The following is a 21,329-nucleotide window of genomic DNA, read 5'->3' on the forward strand; positions in this document are numbered from 1 at the left end:
TCTGTTTGCTTAAAACTGTATTTTACTCATAGATTGAAGTATTGAAGCCATGGGAATAAAGGTTCAGCGTCCTCGATGTTTTTTTGATATCGCCATTAATAATCAACCTGGTAAGGAAATTAATGTTCGTACTTAACATTTATGCATGAATAATTAATATTTTTAGTTAGGAAAGAAATTTAAACCAACTACCTTCTTTTTCAGCTGGAAGAGTTGTCTTCGAATTATTTTCTGATGTGTGCCCCAAAACATGCGAGAATTTTCGTTGCCTTTGTACAGGTTTGTTGACATTTTAACTTGCCCTAATAGTAGTCCCATTTGACTTCAGTTTGCTTTAATTTTTTATTTAACATATTTTCTTCCTGCATATTCCTTTTTTTAGCATGCCTATTATGCAACATTGACTGGACATCAGAGTAATTCTTAGAAATACTAGTCTTGATAGGATTTTATCTGAAATGGATTTCTACACTCACCGAAAAAGCATGGATGCTTTTTAAATGAGTTTTTTAAAAACATTTCTGAAGGGAGTGAAAATTCTATAGTTTAAAGAAGTTTATATAGTGCAAGAGGTATATTTTACTGGACAAAAGCTTTTATCATTAATTTTTTTAACTTTTAAATTATTTAAAATTTTCCAGTTCTATTGAGATATAATTGACATAGCACTGTATAATGTTAAGGTGTACAGCATAATGATTTGATTTATATACATCATGAATGATTATCACAATAAGTTTAGTGAATATCCATCATCTCATACAGATACAAAATTAAAGAAGTAGGAAAATTCTTTTTACTTGGGATTTCGTTATTAATTTTGCTTTAATACTACTTCCTTAATTTCTTTTCTACTGAAAGGCCTATTAATTTTTCTTCTCTATAGGTGAAAAGGGGACAGGAAAATCAACTCAGAAGCCATTACATTATAAGAGTTGTCTCTTTCACAGAGTTGTTAAAGATTTTATGGTTCAAGGTGGTGACTTCAGTGAAGGTAAGACTTCAGTTCCCACGAAGGAAAATCATATATTTATTTTCTTTCTTCTCAGCCCTGGTCAAACAATTAGAAGTAGTCATGGATATAGATGAAAAGAAGAGAGCATGTGGGAAATAATTTCACTTTTGATGCATGAATTAATTTCAGAAATTTGCTTCTGGATTAAAAAAAAAAACTATTCATCTCTTAGTAGCCTATCAATATTTGTGTTTGATTTTGCCACAACTAGTAATCCTTTATTGCAATACAGAAACTTTACTTTCTTATTGTAAAAGCATGAAATCGTATTTTTAAAGACACTTTGAAAAACAGTAATTTCTGTTAAAAGACCTACATAATCATCATTAGAATCTGAACATTCTTTTTTCTACATATCTTAATAGGCTTTGTCACATTTTTTACTGTTGTATCATAGGGGGAAAAAGTAATTTGGGATCTTGTCAGTATTGACTTTCAGTCAATGTCTTATGATTTGCTCTGAACCTTTGAGTACTGTTGATTCAAAGTCATTCAGGTACCTACTTTGTAAGAAGCATTTTGTTTAGGTAGCACCTTCAAGGAGATTACTGTCTTAACAGTTCTAAAAGTCCATGTTTGTCACTTTTAGGAAATGGACGAGGAGGGGAATCTATTTATGGAGGATTTTTCGAAGGTAAAAATGTTTACATTTATATTGCGTTTTTAATGTTTTCTGATATTTTATTCGTCTGATTTATCTCTGTTAAATCAATAAGATTATTGATATACTAATATCCAGCTACTTCCAACTAATATGGAGGTTAATTTTCTTGTGAAAAATTTTATGATAGTGTTTTTTTTAAGGTAGGATTTTTTTGTGTTTAGGACATTTGTACATCATGTTATTTGAAACATTTCAATGATCTATAATAAACTTTTAGAACTGTGCTAGAATAGGAACTTCCATAGCTTGATCTTAATCTTTATTAAGAGATTCAACAGTATTTCTTAGTAACAATATCAATATTTTTAGTGGGTCCATTTTACTATAAAGATTTTTTTTAAATCTTTGATATTCTAAATTTGGCTATAATGTTTTTCCCAAATGTAAGTTTTCTCTCTGGAATTTTTTTTTTATTAATGTGAAGATCATTTGAAAGATCATTCACATATAAACATATGAGTATGGAATTAATTTCACATTTCCCATCTTTCACTTTTGAGAGTCAGTAAAAATTTTGTTTCACATTCCACTTGCTTTTTTCTCATATTCTAATCCAAGATTAGAAGACAGGCTGCTCTCTGCAATAAGTAATGCCGTGGCAAAGGTTAAATTAATGAGTACTGCTCTGTACTAAGAATAATATATGTGCCTTTTTGTACTCGGTAGTGAAACAGATGAAGTGCAAAAGAATCCTATCTAGATTATTTCTCTTGGTTTTTTGGGAGAGTTTCATTTTTTATTTAAATAAAGAAAGAAAATAGTATTGTTTTTTTCCTAGAAATTATAAGGGACAAATGGAAAGAAAGAGGGTTGATACAGTATTTAGATTATATAGCAAGGCATTGAACATTAGAAATATTTTAATGTGAAAAGATGGGTAAGGGAATTAATTAAATTTGATTCTCTTTTCTTTTAACCAGACTTTTATCTAAATTTGTCTGTTATTAAAAAGCATATGATATGAACACAAGATATGAAGAAGAGTGAAATTTTGGAAGGAGGTTATGCCTGAAATGTGACTTTGTGTAATGTAATGTAACTGAAAACTTTGCTTCTCTGTAGATGAGAGTTTTGCTGTTAAACACAACAAAGAATTTCTCTTGTCAATGGCCAACAGAGGGAAAGATACAAATGGTTCGCAGTTCTTCATGTAAGAATTTATGATCTGATGATTTAAAATACTTCTTTTTTGGTGTGTCATTTCCATGTGTGCCTGCCACTGGTCACTAATAAATAGGAGAGGGACTGTAAGGGGGAGAACTTTTGAAGGAGGAAGAACAAAGAATTATTGAAGAAGGGAAAATAGTTGAAAAGGGTGTTGAATGTACTATTAAAGTTTTCAAGTAATGAAGACTTGTCAAAAGGACACAGGAGGCAGCTTGAAGCAGGGTGGGGTTCCCACTGGCCCAACTGGCCCAAATTAGGACAAGTTGAAGCATCATAATGATAGTATCAGATTATCAAATAGAAATCCAAGAGTCTACACAAATATAAATAATAAATTAATAAATAACAAGAGAGAAGGGAAAACTGTTCCTAAGTAGAATGCAACTAATAAATATAAAAGGAATTAGAGCTGTCCCTGTTTTGCAATTATCTCAGTAATAATTCAGGAAAAAATTACCTATGGATGGTATATTTAGAGGGCAGTTTTAACAAAGAACAAGATATTTGCATAGAGTATTTCTTCATAAATTAATTAATTACAAAGAGTAAAATACAGTTGAGCCTCATTATTCAAAGTTTCTGTATTTGTGAATTTGCCTACTCAGTTTATTTGAAACCCCAAAGTTAATACTGCTAATATTTTCCAGTTCTAACTAAAATTGTTACCAGAGTTCTTGTTAGCAATTCATATTTTTGGTCATGTCCCTTGAATAAAGATTTTCTCTCTTCAACAACCATAAACTCTTTTGGCCTCAGAAGATCTTAATCTGTCAACACCATGTGAATTATTGTATTCTAGTGTTTTCCTATTTGATATTTGTAACTCCTTTCAACAGTGAGAAACCTGCCTCCCATTGTGTTTAAAATTTCTACTCATTTGTTGTATTCTAGATTTTAAATTGCCACCCAAACCACTGTGAAAAGCAACCTACTAACTAGATTTCACTATTTATTTATAGCTATTTCTATCTTTAGGCTGAGAGTATAAAGTTAAATTATCATGTTTAAAAATGACTTGGATTACTACTTTTTGATGTAAATTTCTTATAATTTTTGACTCAAAATATGTTAGGTTCATTAGTTTCTGATTATATTTCATTTATTCTCCCTCTCAGGTTTTTTGTTTGTTTTTTAAGTTTATAAAACAATATGATTCCAAGAATCAAAACAAAGAGAATACCTGCAGTATCATTCCCACCTAACTGCATTCCATTCCCATTCCCCCATTTTTTTCACCACCTATCCATGTTAGTAACCAACCTCATTAGCTTCTGGTTGATTTTTCTGTATTTCTTTTTACAGACATAAGCACAGATACATATTATATTTTCTTGTTTTCCCTTTTTTCTTACACAGTAGATAGTATACATATATAATGTTTTGTTCTTTTCCCTTAAAGATATATCCTAGAAATTACTCCGTATCAGTCCATAGAGATCTTTCTCATTTTTTTTTTTTTTGCAGATGCATGGTACTCTGTTATGTGTATATACTGTAGTTTATTCAGCCAATTGCCTATATATGGATCTTTCTGATTTTTTTAAATAAAAACATACACATTTATTGTAGGCGAATTAGGACATAGATAAAAAGGAGAAAAACAGTCCTATCCCCAGAGCATCTTTCCATTTAATAAAAATGTAGGTAGTATGTTGCATATACTATAAACAACTTTTGGATATAATACAAATCTTTGTTCATCACTAAACATGAATTAACATTTTAATAGTACATGTTAACCCATTGTTTGTACTGTAGCTTTATTTACTTAATCCTATTTTTGAGCATTTGTTTTGCTTCTTGTTTTCAAGCTGCTGTGATGAACATAGTGTACTTGTTGTTTGATGCATTTTTTAAATTCTTTTATATAAGATGCTGACGTTTACTTAGTGAAATATTTACACATTTTTAAAGCTTTTCATATATAGTGCTACATTGACTTCTAAAAGGGAGTGTGTAGTTTAGTGTCAGCAGTAGTGCCAATTTCACCAGATCCTCAGCAACACTGAGTGTTATTTATTTTCCCTTTTTAAAGTAAAATCCTTCCTGTGCTAACCAAAACCCCATGTTAAATTTATATCATCCTTCATGTATATTCTCAGAATCTTCCAAGTGTTTATTTCTCCTGACCTCTTTTCACTTCTAGATAACACTTCTTTACTTCTTCTGTATTCTGTTGTTTTTTAAAGGAAACAACTTCAGTTTTTAATCTTTTTTTAAAAAATGTTTTATTGTAGTAACATAAAATTTTTATTTTAACCATTTGTAAGTGTACAGTCGATGGTGTTAATTATATTCACAATGCTGTGCAACTGTCACCGCTGTTCCCAAAACAATTTCATCATTTCAGAGACTAACCATTTCCCATTCCCCTCAGCCTCTGGTAACCTTTATTCTACTTTCTGTCTATGAATTTGCTTATTCTAGATATGTAAGTGGAATCATACAATATTTGTCCTTTTGTGTCAGGCTTGTTTCACTTAGCATGTTTTCAGGGTTCATCCATGTTATATAACATGTATCAGAACTTCATTCCTTTTTATTTTTGAATAATATTCCTTTATGTGTACATACCACGTTTTGTTTATCCTTATTCATCTGTTGGTAGACATTTGGGTTGTTTCCACTTTTTGGCTGTTGTAAATAATGCTGCAGTGAATATTGGCATACATATATTTGTTTGAATGCCTGTTTTCTGTTCTTTTGGATGTATACCCAGGAGTAGAATTGCTGGATCATATGGTAATTCTATGGTTGACTCTTTGAGGAACCACCAAACTATTTTCCACAATGGCTGCATTGTTTCACATTCCCACCAGCATTGTATAATAGTTCTAGTTTTTCCACGTCTTCATCAACATTTTCTCACTAATCTGAGAGTGACCATGAAAGCACTGAAAGTATCGGTTCAGGGGTTACAAATAAATTTTAGTGAGTAAGCCAACAGGCAAATACATAATCTATGAAGTGAGGATTGATTATATCTAGATACAAATTATATACATTGAATGTAACACAACTACATCTATGGTGTACATACAGGTATTTACATTTCTAGGTGGTTTTAGCAAGTTCAAGTGATCATAGCTGTTATGAGAAATAACATGTTATTAGTTTTAAAAATAAAGTGAACTTTTAAAAATACAGCACATGTTAGAATTTTTTTTCAGTAGTATTGTGTGTGTGTTTTAACCAAAGCTTAGCTTAAACCATGTTACTTCCAAATTTCTAGAAACCTTTTTTGATAAGATTTAAAAATAAAAAATTATGCAATGCCCAGCTTAAGTCTGTTGTACCAATATGTCTTCATAGCTACTCAAATGGCAGCTTTCTTAACTCCAGAGCTTTAAGGTTGATGTGGAGGAAAAAAGGATTTGAAAAAATTACTTTTTCCTTATTTTGGGTTTTGTCCAAACTTTTAATCTAGATCTCTTTCTTCAGTGTGAAGTTAACTATTTTAAGGCTAACAAACTCAAAGGCCCATAGATCTTAGGCAAGTAACATAAGGAAGTAAAGGCTGCTGGGACAAGAAACCAAACTGTTTCGTTGATCCCTGTTTTAGAGAAGACACGGATACTCAGCCTGACCAACTATTGCCACATGCGAGGTGCTGCGTCTTCCAGTTTTTTCAAAAAGATCTTGAATTTGGATTTTTATGTAGAAGTATCCAAAATTTTAAATATTGGGAGCTAATTTAAAAATTTGTAAACACTGTATAGGCCATTTCTGTTCAGGTCCAACACATATGTGAGGGCATCAGAATACGATCCAAGCTTTAATCATTTAAAATTTAAGGTTGATAAGCACTGTTGTTAAACTCATAAACTGGTGGAATGGTTTGATAATTATATGTTCAGACAGTGGAACATTGTGCAACCATGAATATTCAGTAAGGACTCAGTCATATGCAAGAAACATGGATGGATAGAAATAACATCAAAGTGTCAGCTTTAATTTCATGTAAGTTTTCAACATGTGTAGGTATTCCTTTTATCATCAGAACAAGTTTTTGAAAATATGTGGAAAGCATCTTACATTCAGTTCTACTTAAGGTATATAAAATTCTGTAATGTTAAAAGAGCATATGATTCTTTGTTTGCTACTTTGTTTCCAATGCAGTTATTTTCTTTTCCTTTTTAGAGATGCTAACTTTATTTTTCTCTGACTTTATTTTTATTCTTCTGTCCGATGACTTCCAAAAGAACAACGAAACCAACTCCTCATTTAGATGGGTAAAGGTTATTTTAATTTATTTCAAAACCTATTTTAAATTAATATTAAAATAAGAAGCTTTTATTTAATTATCTTTACTTGACTCTTTAGGCATCATGTTGTTTTTGGGCAAGTGATTTCTGGTCAAGAAGTTGTAAGAGAGATAGAAAACCAGAAAACAGATGCAGCTAGCAAACCATTTGCTGAGGTGCGGATACTCAGTTGTGGAGAGCTAATTCCCAAATCTAAAGGTAAAAACAAGTATATATTTCTGATAACTTATGCATACAAAACAGACAGAGACACTCTTAATTAGTTGGCATGAAATTTACACTAAAGTGAATATAAACATGAAGTTTTGTGTTTTAAAACATATTTTTGTGTTTTTAATTGTGTTTTATCTTACTTCATATTCTGTTCATTAACATAGACCTGCTTAGCTTTCCTTGTTATTAATTTGCGGTGACTGGTCCTTCTGTTTCCACTTTGGTTTTTTGGGGTTTTTTCAAAAGTGTAGGTGTCTAAATAATATGGTAAATAAATACTTTTCTAGGGAAAAAGACAGTGGGAGGAGGATGACAACTGAAGAGATTAACATAGACTAAGAAACTGTACTGGAGTAAATTATTTCCCCTTCATGCAATGCTTTGATTCAGAAGCATCTGAAGTGTTTGAGAAACTTCTTTTACTTAGATGAGAAAATTTGAAGTTAACATGACTGGTAGATTAGATACGATATTATCTAAAATTGTAAGAACTTGGTTTTAAGTAAATATTTTAAGGCTTTATATTATATATGAAATATGTGACTGCTACTGTTTATTATAGATATTGAGTCTCGCACTCTAAAAGTAATGAGGTGAGATTACCTTAAACCTGTGTAGAAAGCCATAAAATATTAAAGTGACCTATTCTTTCTATTCTTAAAAGTCTAGGAAATAACAAATAATATCAATACCTCATGGTTTTTCATGGTTAACAAATGTGAGAATCATCTGTAATCTTTTCTTATCCTCACAAGACTCTTATAGTATTACTTCACTCATTTTACGGATATAGTCAAGGAGATTTGTTATCTACTACATCAGGGAACTAAGTAGGCCTCAAGCCCAAGTTTACTGGCTCCACCTCTGGAGCTTTCTCTTTTAGGTGTTACTAACTCATTAAAGTCTTTTAATATTCCTTCCAAAGTTGAATGCCCTAAGTACAACATTCTGCTTTCAAGTTTTAGGTATACTGATAACGCTCTTTGTAACATTTAGAAATACGCACATTTTGTTTTGCTTTAATTTAAGAAGACCCAAGATAGTCATGGAGAAGGCTTACTTTGAATTTTTTTTTTCTCTGCATTCCACTTAGATTCTGATGATATCATTTTCTTCTCTGTTATGGCATCAAATATATACCTTGTAAATCATTGCAGGAATATGCTGCAGCTCATAATGGGACTGTTTAATTAACTTCTTGATGTTCATGAGTCTGGCTTTCTATCCTTACGAACAATAGTTATGTGTGTGTTGTGTTCATGATGATTCAGAAAGAATGAGATATTGAGTATCTTACCTTTTTTAAAAAAATGAAAACTAAAATGCAGTCTGTGTTATTTTTTGCACATTTTAGACCCTGAACTTGTTGCTATTTAATTCTTCAAAGTGTTGTTGGTACAATTGAAATATTTTGATTTAGGGTATTGTTTCTTCCCATGTCATCTAGGAAATCTTCATCTTTTATTCTGTACTTAACTGGGTTTTTTTTTTTCCTTATGTTTTGTAGTCTTTAAGGATTTTGTATTAGGACCTATTCTCTGCTTATAAAAGTTAAGGATGCTGTGTGGTTTACATACTTAGAAAGAGATCAAGATCATTAAAAGGTTTACATCTTAAACCATAAAAGTGACTGTAGACTATCTAATAAATTTGATGTAAAGATTCTTTTGGTACTAAATGGTTAGTGTTTGAATATTTGCTGAAAGGATGAGAAAGTGAATGAGTATTATTATGTCTTTATAATGTATTTTCACCTGAAGTGATAAATGATAATTTTGCCCATGCTATTGGGGCCAGGAAGTTGTGCTGAGAGTTGATGTAGCATTCTAGTATGTGTTCCTCAAACTCATACTAAGGAAGATACCTTGCCCTGATCAGTTTCATCAATTGGGGGAGATTGGCCCGTTTTAGTGTGGGCCCAGGAGTTATTGAAAAGATGAAATTTGTTTTGAGCCATACCTTCCATGCCTGCTCTGTTCTGGATCACACTGTGGAAAGAGGAAAAGATCTTTTAAGTTTGAGGTCACACAGTTTGACACCTGTTACCTTACAGTCCTTCAGTTACCATTTAAAGCATTGGTCAGAATGGATTTTGTTGTGCATCTATATAATCTTTTTTTTAGGCAGAGCTGTGTCTTACATCCAATTTGTAAGTTTGATAAATCGCCTCCTTACAATTTTTAATTGGAGACAGTCAAAAAGCTTTATGCAACACAGTGCTGTTCTATTTAAAACCTTGTTTGAGACATACACACCACAGTTTAAAAAGAAATAAATACAGAATCTTCTTTTTTCTTTTTCTAACTTCCTGAAAGAAAACAAAAAGACTTCTGAAGAAATCTGACTGTCTGGGCCCACCTGTATATGGTCTTGGTGAGTCTGGGCAATCTTCTTGGGCCTTTCTCCCTTTGCTGTTGTGAGATTAGAAATTATACTTTTTGTGAATATTTGAATGTGCCTAAGAAGGTTCAGAGTCAAGGGGAAGATCCTTCCAACAGATGCAGAGGTGGAACACTGGAGGCTAATCAAAACTGCATCCCTGTAGAGGCTATCAAGGGGCAGAGTGGAGGATAGAACACAGACCACAAAACCACTACATTGATTAAGGTACTTCCTGTTTTTTTCAGTAGTTGGCATAATCTCAGGTAATGCTGGTCTCTTTAGAGTTGGCTGCAGTTGTTAAAGAGAAGTCTGTCCACCATGCCATGCAGTAAGATATGGGGCCAGTGATATATTACAGAGTACATAGAGTCACAAGTGCTGAGTTGTGGTAACGTGGCAATAAATGGTATATGTGGTAGAAAACAAATAACTGGCAGTACAGAAAGAAGAGCACAATAGAGGAAGCAGCTGGTGAATCTTGTACTCAGGAAACAGTGGAAAAGCACATCAAAGACTCAATTGTATGGTGACAGGATTCCATTTCAGTGTCCTTATTCTGGAATTAAGAGCCATGATGATGGCACTTTTTCTGGAAAATAGTGGGATGTTAAACTTAGAAACTATTCAAAAGAGGAAACTGTTCAAAAATTTGAAATAAAAACATCTAGAAGAGGTTTATTTTAGGAATAGTTCTATTCTTTATTTCAAATCTCATTTTTATGATGGCTTAGAAGTTTTCTCCAGTATAAAGATTTCTTGTGAAATCCATTGGTACAAAATTTATAGCTCTCAAAAAACTAGTAAGGCAGTATTTTCTTTTACAAGTACAATGTTCTGGAAGTTTTTTTCACCTTAACATCATACTAGTAAAGTCAGTACCCAGTAGTTTTACCCGTACCAACAAAGGTCAGTGAACAGGTTTGGGAAATTCTTTTACAAAGTGATAAGCAAACTTCATAATCTAAATAATCTAAAATAAACTAACCAGAAGTGGCCCAAGAGTTTAAAAGTGTTCTTTGTAATCCTTTTCATCGATTATGGTTCTTAACTTGCATTGTGGTTTTGCTTGCACTACTGTTTCATTTTATCCTTTTTTTTTCTTTTTCGTTTTCTCTTAAGGATAGTTGTATGCTTGTAAATAATACTCTGAAATAGATTTCATGTAAATGGTTAGGCAGGAAGTGGGGTTTTTGGAGAATGGAATGAAGACAGTTGTGAGATTTGGAAGTTTTAAAATTACTTCAATTTTTAAGTTAATGTGTTCATTTTATTCAAAATGTAGAAAGCATAAAAGGATAGTGAAAAGTCTTCTTCTCATCTCCACCCATCAGTTCCCATTCCCACATTTTGTTTATCATTTTACATGTATGTTAATGTTGATCATGTAAAATAAATTCATAGAAATGGAATTAACAGATTATAGGGTTCATGCATTTGTAATGTTGGTAGACACTGCCACTAAAATACAGGAGAGTTAATTTCCCTGTACCCTTTCCAAACCACATATTGTCAAACTCTTTAATCTTTGCCAGCCTAATGATAGTTTTATATCAACTGATTGTTAATTCCTTTATCTTCTATTTTTATGATTGTTAATTTCTTTATCTTCTATTTTTACTCATTTTATTGTTCTTACTCCTTTCTGCAATTCCAAGTCTCCTGTTATTTCCTTTTGTTTGGTGAATGTCCTTTAGCCATTTTTTTAAAGGTAGATTTGCTGGCAACAGACTATCTTAGTTTTCTGGAAATGTCTTTATTTCCCTTTCTTTCATGATGGGTATTTTCACTGGATATAGAAATCTGGGTTGACAGTTATTTCAGCAAGTAAAAAGGTGTTAGGCCACTTCCTTTTGGCCTCTGGTTTCAAATGAGAACTCTGTTGTCATTCAAATCATTGTTCCCTTATAGGTAGGTAATGTGTTATTCCTCTCCAGCTACTTTCAGTATTTTTCTCTTTGTTTTTAGAAGTTTGATTCTGATGTGTTTTGGTATAGATTACTTAGAGTTTATCCTGTTTGAGGTTTGCTTAGTATCTTGAATCTGTCTGTAGGTCTGTACTTTAGGCCAAATGTGGGAAATTTTCTGGCATCATTATTTTAAAAGTTTTTTCAGTTTCAAATTTTTCTCCTGGAATTCTAATAGCTCAAATGTTAGATCTTTTTTTTTATTATTCCACAGGTCTCTGAGGCTCTGCTCATGTTTTGTTTGTTTTTGTATTTTCTTTGGTGTTCTGATTGGGTAATTTCTATTGGTCTGTCTTTGCTTTGCTAACACTTTCCTGTGTCATCCCCACTCTGATATAGAGCACATTTAGTAAGGTTTTTATTTCAGTTATTTTATCATTGTACTTTTCAGTTCTTAAATTCCTTTTGGTACTTTATATCTTTTCTTTTTTCCTGAGATTTTTTTTTAACTATTTTTGCATTTGTGTATGATTGCTTGTTGAAGCATTTTTAAGATGGCTTTTTAAAAATCCTTGTTAATTCCAACATATGAGTCTTCGGGTGTGACATCTTTTGATTGTCTTTTTTTTTTTTTTCCACTTAAGTTGGGATTTTCCTGGTTCTTGGAATTATTAGTGACTTTTTTGTGGGGGACGTTTTAAGTATTGTATGTTATGAAACTCTGGATTCTGTTTATATTTTCTATTTTAGCAGGCAGTTGCCTTATATATAGCATGTAAGTCCTGGCCTACTTTTGTGAATTGTGGTTTCAGTGATAACTCAGTTTCCAGAGCCCTTGCAGTATTGTTGTGGTCTGCTTCATTTGTATGCTGCCCAAGGGCCTATCTGAAAACATGGATGCTATTCAACACTAGTTTAATTCTCCAACGTTTTGCTATATTAGTTATGTTCAATTTCACTTGGAGGTCTCCCCAGGACTTCATATATAAATTTAAAGAATCTTTTTCTCTAGATTCCTCCTCTCTGAAATCTGTGCCACCTGCCAGTGCAGTGAGATGAGTTGAAGCTCAGGTTTCCCACTTTGTCTCCATTGACATCACTCTAGCAAGGGAAGGGCAGCACTGCTTGTTCTTATGGGGTGAGGGGGACAGGCGGATATTGGAAACCAAGTTCTCTACTTTGTCTCTGCTGATACAGCCAAGAGGGAGTGGGTGAACTTTTAATTTTTTTCCTTAGTGTTTCCTTAGAGTAGAGCAGGTACTGGTAACAAATTTTTTGTTCTGCTAAACAATCTTTTTTCTAGTTCTTTGTCGGGACAGAGCAGGCTCTTCTTGGGGCTTTAAAAAACCTGTGCCCATTGGCACTTCTAAGTTTCAGGCTTCTCCAGCATGAAGTCTAGGTATAAGAGGCAAATTTAAAATCACCATGTCATCCTCAAATCCAGAGATACCTGGCCACTCTGCCTTCGGTCTTCCTTTCAGGGTCTTAACGTTTGTTCCTTGTGTTATGTCTAGGGTTTCTCTTTATACGTAGCAGGAGGTTAGGGAGATTTGAATCTACTCCATCTTGTTGGGAATTGCTCCATTCCTTTCCTCAAGCTTTTCATCTGATGTAAAAATCTTCCCCTTTACATCCAGAATCTACTTATCCTTAAATTACATCTTTTAAGGGCTTTGTTCAGTGCTTATTAGCACATTGTAAGTACTCTTACAGATACTACTGCACACTACTTTTTCTTGCCCCTGTTTCAAATCCTAATATAGTCAGTTCTGCTATACTGCTTATTTTGAAAACATGCATTTGTTCCATTCAGTTGGTATATTGGAAAACAATTTGATCACATCAGTTTCAACCTTTGCCTATGCACGCTCTTGTCTACAAGAAATACTATGTGAGTGCAGTAAACCTTACCCAATAGAACAGCTTTTCAAGAATACACAAAAATCACACATACACATATCTCAGACATCTACTAAGCTACCTCGTTTCATCACTTGTGTTATGAGCCATACCTAAGCATAGTCTCCTATGAAAACTTTCCATCTAATTTTATATCACCCTCTTTCCACTACTTTACTGTGCCGCTGATGAATTTTTGAGTTTTGTGCCCCAGCCCCATTCTTCCCATAACCCATGTGGTTTTTATTGTGTGGGTTTTCACAGCACAGTGATTTATAGAAACACGTATGTTTGGTAATAGAAGAACTGATGTACTTCTCCAAAGCCTTTCTACTTTACCGTTGTCCTTATTGACCTTACTCACTTCTAAATCCATGTACAGTTTATAGTCAGAGTTTCTAGAAAATTTATTACAACTTAGTGTATACTTTCAGATGCTGTTTTCCATTGAATTCACACTTGTTGGTCTTATTTTCCAAATAGATGATAAACTCTGTGAGGGCAGGGCACACAACTTTCCATCACATTTTCCTATGGGATTTCCTTCCCCATATAAGCTACGATTCTTTTTCTCCATGTCCTGGCATCATGTTGAATATGTACCTATTTACTATTCAGTTAAACATACTTGTTGATCTGAGAAGGATAAAATTTCAGTCAGATTCACAGTATGCCTAAATCATATTTTAATATTTAAATTAACACAAATTTTGAAACTCAAGCTACATTCTATTAAGGCTAATGTTGAAATTGTATGTCTCTGTTTTTTGCCTTTTTATCCTTCTATTCTTTAGCTTCTATTTCTCAGTCATTTTATCTTTTTCTTTTTTGAGCAGATTTATAGGAACAAGAGATGTAAATTAAATTTCATTCAAAAATAATATTGACAAACATGAAAAGGGGGAACCTTTTCAAGCTTAGAGCTTTCTAAGTTCTCTTCCAAAGCATCTTTCCAAGTTCTCTTCCAAAGCATCTTTCCTAAAATACAGTTATTTCCTTTTATAGATGATATCATATGATACTCAGGTGATTATCTTACTGTAAGAATAATTAAAATCTCTTTCTGGACTTCCATGTTGTTGTGATATCTTGCTTTGCTCAAATACTTACATGAAAAGTGATGTGAAAACTAAATATAAATGGTTATTTGGCATGTATTTAACATATTTAGTGGGGAAAATGGCTTGCTTTTTAAGGAAACCAGCTGCAATGTATTTCTCATAAGAATCCCAATGCAAAATAAATATAAATTGGAGCTGGCAAATAAAGCTTTGTTAATCATAGGGTAAAGTATTACTATTTTTTATCAATGATTTTAACAGCTGTATTTTGTGCTTATGTGGAATATTTTTATTTTGCTTGCATATTATGTGGTCTTAGATATTTTTACTGGGGAACATGACTGGGTGAGGAAGGACTGCCTTAATTCAATGAAGCTGTTACCTCTAAGGTCCCTTCAGCTTTTTTTTTATACCTTGTTCCCATTCTCCAGTGCAGCAGCATCTCATTGGTACTAGAAAAGCAATCTTGACAGTGAACTGCAAGCCCTTGGTCAAGTACATAGTAACTTCAGCCAGATTCTCATTTATCTTGGACCCAGGACACTCATAAATTCTGAGTTTAGCCTCGAGAATGATTTGGCCAAGTTCCAAATCCTTAGGTGTTCCTGAGGTGAATGGAAGGGTTACAAACCAGGTGTTAACCCTCTCAATTAAGATCTGTAAACAGACAACAGTCAGTCCAAAGTTGTATTTTCTTTGTCCTTTTTGATTTTTTTACTTATGGAAAATATTAATATACACAGAAGTAGTTGAAATAGTATAACAAAACACTCATATTCATTACTTAGCTTCAACATTTACTTCATGGCCAATCTAATGTTACCGACCCTTGGCCAATTCTCCATTTCCTATTATTTTGAAGGAAATTCTAGACATAACATTTTATTCATAAATAATTTTATTAATTATATCTAAAAGATGACTTAAAAATACCATAATCATATGCAGATAGATAAACACATATTCCTAAATATCGAAAGTCCTTACAGTGTTCAAATTTCTGATTGTTTTGTTAATGTTAAGTTTTTGATGTTTGAATTTGAATCCAAATCAGGTTCAAATACTGGGATTGGTGTTGTGATTTCTTTTTTATTTGTTTTTGTTTTTAATAGATTCCCCCACCATCTCCTTTTATGGTTTCTTTAGATTTATTGAACAATCTAGGTCATTTGTCCTGTAGTGTTTCCCATTATTGCATATACTGAATTTTACTGGTTGTGTACTTGTTGTTATGTAGTGTGTTCCTTCTGTGCTTCTATTTCATACAACTTTGTAGTTAGGTCTGGAAAATTGATCAGGTGCAGTTTTGATTTTTTAAATTCCTTCTAATGAGAGAGCAGAAGTCACTTAGGACAGGTTGTCTCTGATTTCTGCAGCAGCCTTTGGTAGTCAGCCTCAGGAGTTGTAAAATAGTGATATTCTAACTCTATACTTCCTTCTTCATTTATTCCTGGAATAGTTTTGATAAAGAGCATCTTCTCTTTATCTGCTGTTTGGGTAGCCAGTGGTATAGGTCATACAGGAAAATTTTACTGGTATTTGTAAATAAAATATAAAGTATTTATCCTGCTTTTCTTATACATATTTGATGTGTTCCAGCTTATTGTAGTTATCTGTGTATCAATATTGTCCTACCTTTGGCCTGAATTCACTTTTTTCTTTTTTAAATTAAAGCATAATTGACTTAAAATACTATGTTAGTTTTAGGTATACAACACAGTGATTTGATATTTTTATACAGTGTAAAATGATCACCATAATAAGTCTGGTTACTGTCTGTCATGACACAGAGGTGTTACAGTATTACTGACCGTATTCCCTATGCTCTGCATTACATTTGTACCTCTTGATCCCCTTCCCCTATTTCCCCATCCCCTCACTTCCCTATGGCCTGGTAACCACTAGTTTGTTCTCTGTGTCTTTGAGTCTGTTTGTGTCTTGTTATGTTTATTCATTTGTTTTGTTTTTTAGATTCTACATATAAGTGAAATCACATAGTATTTGTCTTCATGTCTGACTTATTTCACTTAGCATGCTTCCCTCTAGGTCCATTCATGTTGTAACAAATAGTAGGACTGCCTTTCAGTTTTATTACTAATATTCCTCTGTGCGTGTGTGCGCACGTGTGTGTGTGCGCTCTCACCACATATTCTTTATCCACTCACCCATTCGTGGACACTTAGTTTGCTTCCATATCTTGGCTTTTGTAAGTAATGCTGCAGTGAACACTGAGGTGCATATTCTTTTAGAATTAGTGTTTTCGTTCTCTTTGGATGAATACCCAGAAGTAGAATTGCTGGGGCGTATGGCAGTGCTGTTTTTAACTTTTTGAACCTCCATGCTATTCCTACCAATTTACATTCCCTCCAACATTGCATGCATGTTCCCTTTTTTCCACATTCTCACCAATGCTTGTTATGTGTTGCCTTTTTCATGATAGCCATTCTGACAGATATGAGGTGATATCTCATTGTGGTTTTGATTTGCATTTCCCTGATGATTAGTGTTGTTGAGCATCTTTTTATGTGCCCGTTGGCCATCTGTATGTCTTCTTTGGAAAAATGTCTTCAGGTCCTCTGCTCATTCTTAAATCGGATTGTTGAATTGACTCCTTTAAGTCCATCATGATTTGAATTAGAATACTATTAGATAGGTCAGGCCCTATCCAATCTGACATATCTTCCTTCAACTTCCTGTTGTATTACAACTAGTGTAACTTCACCTATTTGTGTTAGTTTTCTAGTCCTTAAAGCATTTGAGTTTTGGGGCCCCTTTTAAAATTGAACTTCCTTAAGTGAAAATAAAATTTAAACTTGAAATTACTTTTTGTAGAGACCCCTTTTGGCAGATGACTACGACTACCCACTGTCTGCTCTTCAACTATAGCTAAATTTCTTAATCATTAGAGGAATACTCAGGCATTGATAAGCCCATGCCAATGGAATCGTATTTTTTATCTTACTGTGTTTATGCTAAGTATTTTTTCTATTATTTCTTTCCTACAGTTCTATTTCCAATCTTGATAGTAATAGAAAAAAGTTGAAAACTACAAAGAAATTAGAACTTGGGACTCTTGACTGTTCTTTCTGTGCTTTTTAAAAACTGTGTTATTCAGATGTTTCCTGAAATTAATTTAGTTTAGTATTTTAGACTTATCTATTACTTTTCCAGAATTCTTTGGCTCAATAGGTGTAACCCTGGCCCATGAATTTGAAGATCTGGATTCTAATCCTGACTCTTAACTCCTTTCCGTACCCCTCAGATCAAAGAGCTGGATGAGCAAAGTGTTAAATACTGGACTTTGAGAATCTGCACAAAATCTAAATTTCCACTTAACAAAGTTTTTCTTAAAAGTGTTGACCAAACTCTTTTGCTTTTTATTAAAGCTAAGAAAGAAGAAAAGAAAAGGCATAAATCATCATCATCATCATCATCATCATCATCCAGTGACTCAGATAGCTCAAGCGATTCTCAGTCCTCTTCTGATTCTTCTGATTCTGAAAGTGCTTCTGAAGAGAAATCCAAGAAAAGAAAAAAGAAACATAGGAAAAATTCCCGTAAACATAAGAAAGAAAAGAAGAAGCGAAAGAAAAGCAAGAAAAGGTCTTGATTACACTTTTACTGGGCTTGCTTTATATTCTAATTCCCCTCTCTTTTGTATATAACCTTACTGAGACTTTTGGTCAGTTATATGGGAACATTAAAATAGTGAGAAGTATTTCACAGCATGATGTATAGGACCATTTTGATATTCTATAGTCTATAGATTAAATTTGGGTACTTTTAATTTTTGACAAAACCATTCAGTTCATTTTGTCTGAACTCAGTGATATGATGCTTTTGGTTACATAGGTTTGTATTTTATGGAAGGAATATAAGATTGATAAGGATTATAGAAAATGAGTGATTGTTTTCCTTATTTTCTGTAACAGTCTCAGTTGCTTTTTTGTCCTTTGTAACATAAGAGTAGAAGACATAATATCAGTATATTTACTTTTTTTTCTGTTTTGTCTGCAATAATCTGTGTTTGTACTAAAACTTGTCTTTATATGCCTATTGCCTCTAAAGCAGCTAATCCTTTTGCTTATATTTTAAAGTATTTTAAATTTATCGGTGCATTGCCCATAGAGTATCTTATTTTGGTTCCATTTTATTGGATATTAATTTTTGAAAACGTCTAACAAAAACATTTGGTTTTGGTTTTCGCTTGGTTAGTTTGTCAGAGGAATGAATATTTTCCCCATGTAATTGCATCTTTGGTCAAGGATGGGGGACAGGGTGGTGTTTATATTGTACATATTATAAAGGAAAGAAATACCAATGGTAGGAAAATTGAAGTAGGTACATAATAACCAAATGGAACTTGTTTTGTGTGTTTTTCTTAAGTGCATCTAGTGAAAGTGAGACTGAAAATCTTGAAGCACAACCCCAGTCTACTGTCCGTCCAGAAGAGATCCCACCTATACCTGAAAACAGATTCCTAATGAGAAAAAGTCCTCCTAAAGCTGATGAAAAAGAGAGGAAGAACAGGGAGAGAGAAAGAGAGAGAGAGTGGTATGTGAATGTGTTTCTCTTACAGAGTGCCCTACATTCTCTACCATAGAATTTTCTCTTTTTTAAACTATTTTTACTTATTTTAGACAAGATTTCATTGGTGACCTTGTCCCAGGATTGAAAATATTTTAATAAGATGTTAGCAAAGCTCCTTTTTGCTAACTGACTAGCTGAAAAAATAAATTGACTTAATTCAAACAGATTTTGAGTAAAAGTTACTTAAAAAAAAAAGCACTACAAATGGCAAAAAGATATGTTAAGTGTCTTTCCAAACAAATTCCATTTAAAACAAGATAACTATTTTACTCTGTTACTTGTATACATTAAGCTTTTAAGGAAGTAAGAACTTTTGTTTTTCAGTTTGTCTAATAGGAGGAAAATGTTCTTTTCCTTGCCTGATTTATAATATTGTGGTAATGCAAATTGATATCATACTCAAGTACTTTGAAATTTCTCTACATAAATTCACATTTATTAGTATTAATAGTTCTATTAGTTCTTTATGAATCATTTTAATAATTATGCCCCAAAATAGAAAAAAAGATGGACATCATTCTCTTACTTATGATCAGGAATATGTTGTTATAACATAAAGGTGATAAAATCCTGAGAATTCACCCTATACTTTCACAACACAGTAGAAATATAAAAATAAATCTTAGTGATTTGAAACTTGGGGTAATTTTGATGGATTGGCTCGAGTTTATTTTTCCTCAATTATTAGGAAAGAATGTCTCTAAGGAAGTGAATGTTATGGAGACAGTATTTGAACTACTTTAGAATGAGCTTTCAAGTGTAACTTACGTGAACATTGTTAGTGCTAATTAAATTAAACTCATTACTATTTGAAAATAAAGTTTCTTTTTTGCTATAAAGCATGTTGTTAATCAAGCATTTTGCTAATTCAGACCATCTTGTCTGCTTAATTTACATAAATTATACTTCACTATAGTTTTATTACCAGTGAACAACCGCTTGTGGGATAATGAGTTACTTTAGAGTGAGACAGTTTTAAAATTGTTCTTTCAACAGCATACAGCATACTCTGAGCTCATCTGTGTTCCTTAGCACAATCAAGTTAACATCATCTTAGTAATAATTGTATAACAGTGTTTCTCAACAGGACACAGTTGGCATTTGGGGGCAGAGTAGTTCTTCATCCTTACACATTTCAGCATTCCTGACTTGTGGGCACTAGGTACCAATGGCACCCTTTAGTCATTCGACAAGTGAAAAAACGCTCCCATACTTTTTCAGATATCTAGTAGGAATTCATAAAACATTCCTGTTTGAGAACCACTGATTATATGAAAGATTTTAAATTTGAACTAATAGTTCAAATCAGTAAAGTTATGTTTTCCATATTTATTTTTATAAAATAATGTGTTTTAATTTTCCTTTTGCTTCCTTCTAGTAATCTACCTAACTCCCAGCCTGCTTCATACCAGAGGCGACTTTTAGTTACTAGGTCTGGCAGGAAAATTAAAGGAAGAGGACCAAGGGTAGGTGATTCTTTTCCCAGAAATCCTGATAGTATTGCATTTATCTTAAATAATTTTAGAGTGCTTCTTAAGTAGCTAAAATTTAGAGTAGATGTAGATACTGAATTATATGTTCTCTTCTTATAGTAACTTTATGTTAGTATTTCCACACTGAAAATCCATGAGATATTAATAGATCTTATACATACATGGTATAAAATGAGATTGAGGTCTTTCTTGTGCCCTTTGTTACTTCCTGCGTCTCTACTTGTGTTAAAAAACTACCCTTATTTTATTTCATATTCTTTCTCTTTCCTGGATTCTTACCAGAATTTAAGTATCTTTCTTGTGTTTTTAAAACTTTTAAGAAATATGGCTATGTTTAGTATATTATTTCTTCACTTTCTGCTCCTTCCTGAATGATTTCTCAGTTTTTCTTCTACCATTCTGGTGAAAATAGAACTTGCTATATGGTCAGCTCCATGTCACAAAATCCAGTGAACCCTTTCAGTCTTTGTCTTACTTAATCTCTTTCCTCATAATACTCTTTCCCCTTTGCTTCCATCATTATTTTCTTCCTGTCTCTGGCCAGTCTATCTTAAATTTCCAGTGCTGGTTCATACTCCTCTACCTGACCTTTAAATATTGTGGTACCCCAGGGTTCCAACTCTTCTCACTCTGCATATGCCTCTTGGGCAATCTCATCACTCTCATAGCTTCCCTG

The 21,329-nt window shown here is 32.9% G+C and overlaps 1 protein-coding gene across 4 annotated transcripts in view; it reads left to right on the top strand.

Moving 5' to 3' along the window:
• PPIG (peptidylprolyl isomerase G) overlaps positions 1–21,329 on the top strand; it is a 37,356-nt gene that overhangs the window by 9,973 nt on the left and 6,054 nt on the right. For all 4 annotated transcript variants that reach the window (XM_015247718.3, XM_031678384.2, XM_031678382.2 and 1 more), the window contains exons 3-12: positions 33–110; positions 205–279; positions 887–994; positions 1,605–1,649; positions 2,742–2,829; positions 7,049–7,078; positions 7,170–7,309; positions 17,957–18,173; positions 18,957–19,124; positions 20,539–20,626. In XM_015247718.3, the coding sequence (XP_015103204.1) occupies positions 50–110; positions 205–279; positions 887–994; positions 1,605–1,649; positions 2,742–2,829; positions 7,049–7,078; positions 7,170–7,309; positions 17,957–18,173; positions 18,957–19,124; positions 20,539–20,626 (1,020 nt within the window). In that variant the 5' untranslated portion in view covers positions 33–49. The remainder of the gene's footprint in view (positions 1–32; positions 111–204; positions 280–886; positions 995–1,604; positions 1,650–2,741; positions 2,830–7,048; positions 7,079–7,169; positions 7,310–17,956; positions 18,174–18,956; positions 19,125–20,538; positions 20,627–21,329) is intronic.

The sequence above is a fragment of the Vicugna pacos genome, chromosome 5, assembly GCF_048564905.1.
Source record: "Vicugna pacos chromosome 5, VicPac4, whole genome shotgun sequence".
Classification (NCBI taxonomy): Eukaryota; Metazoa; Chordata; class Mammalia; order Artiodactyla; family Camelidae; genus Vicugna; species Vicugna pacos.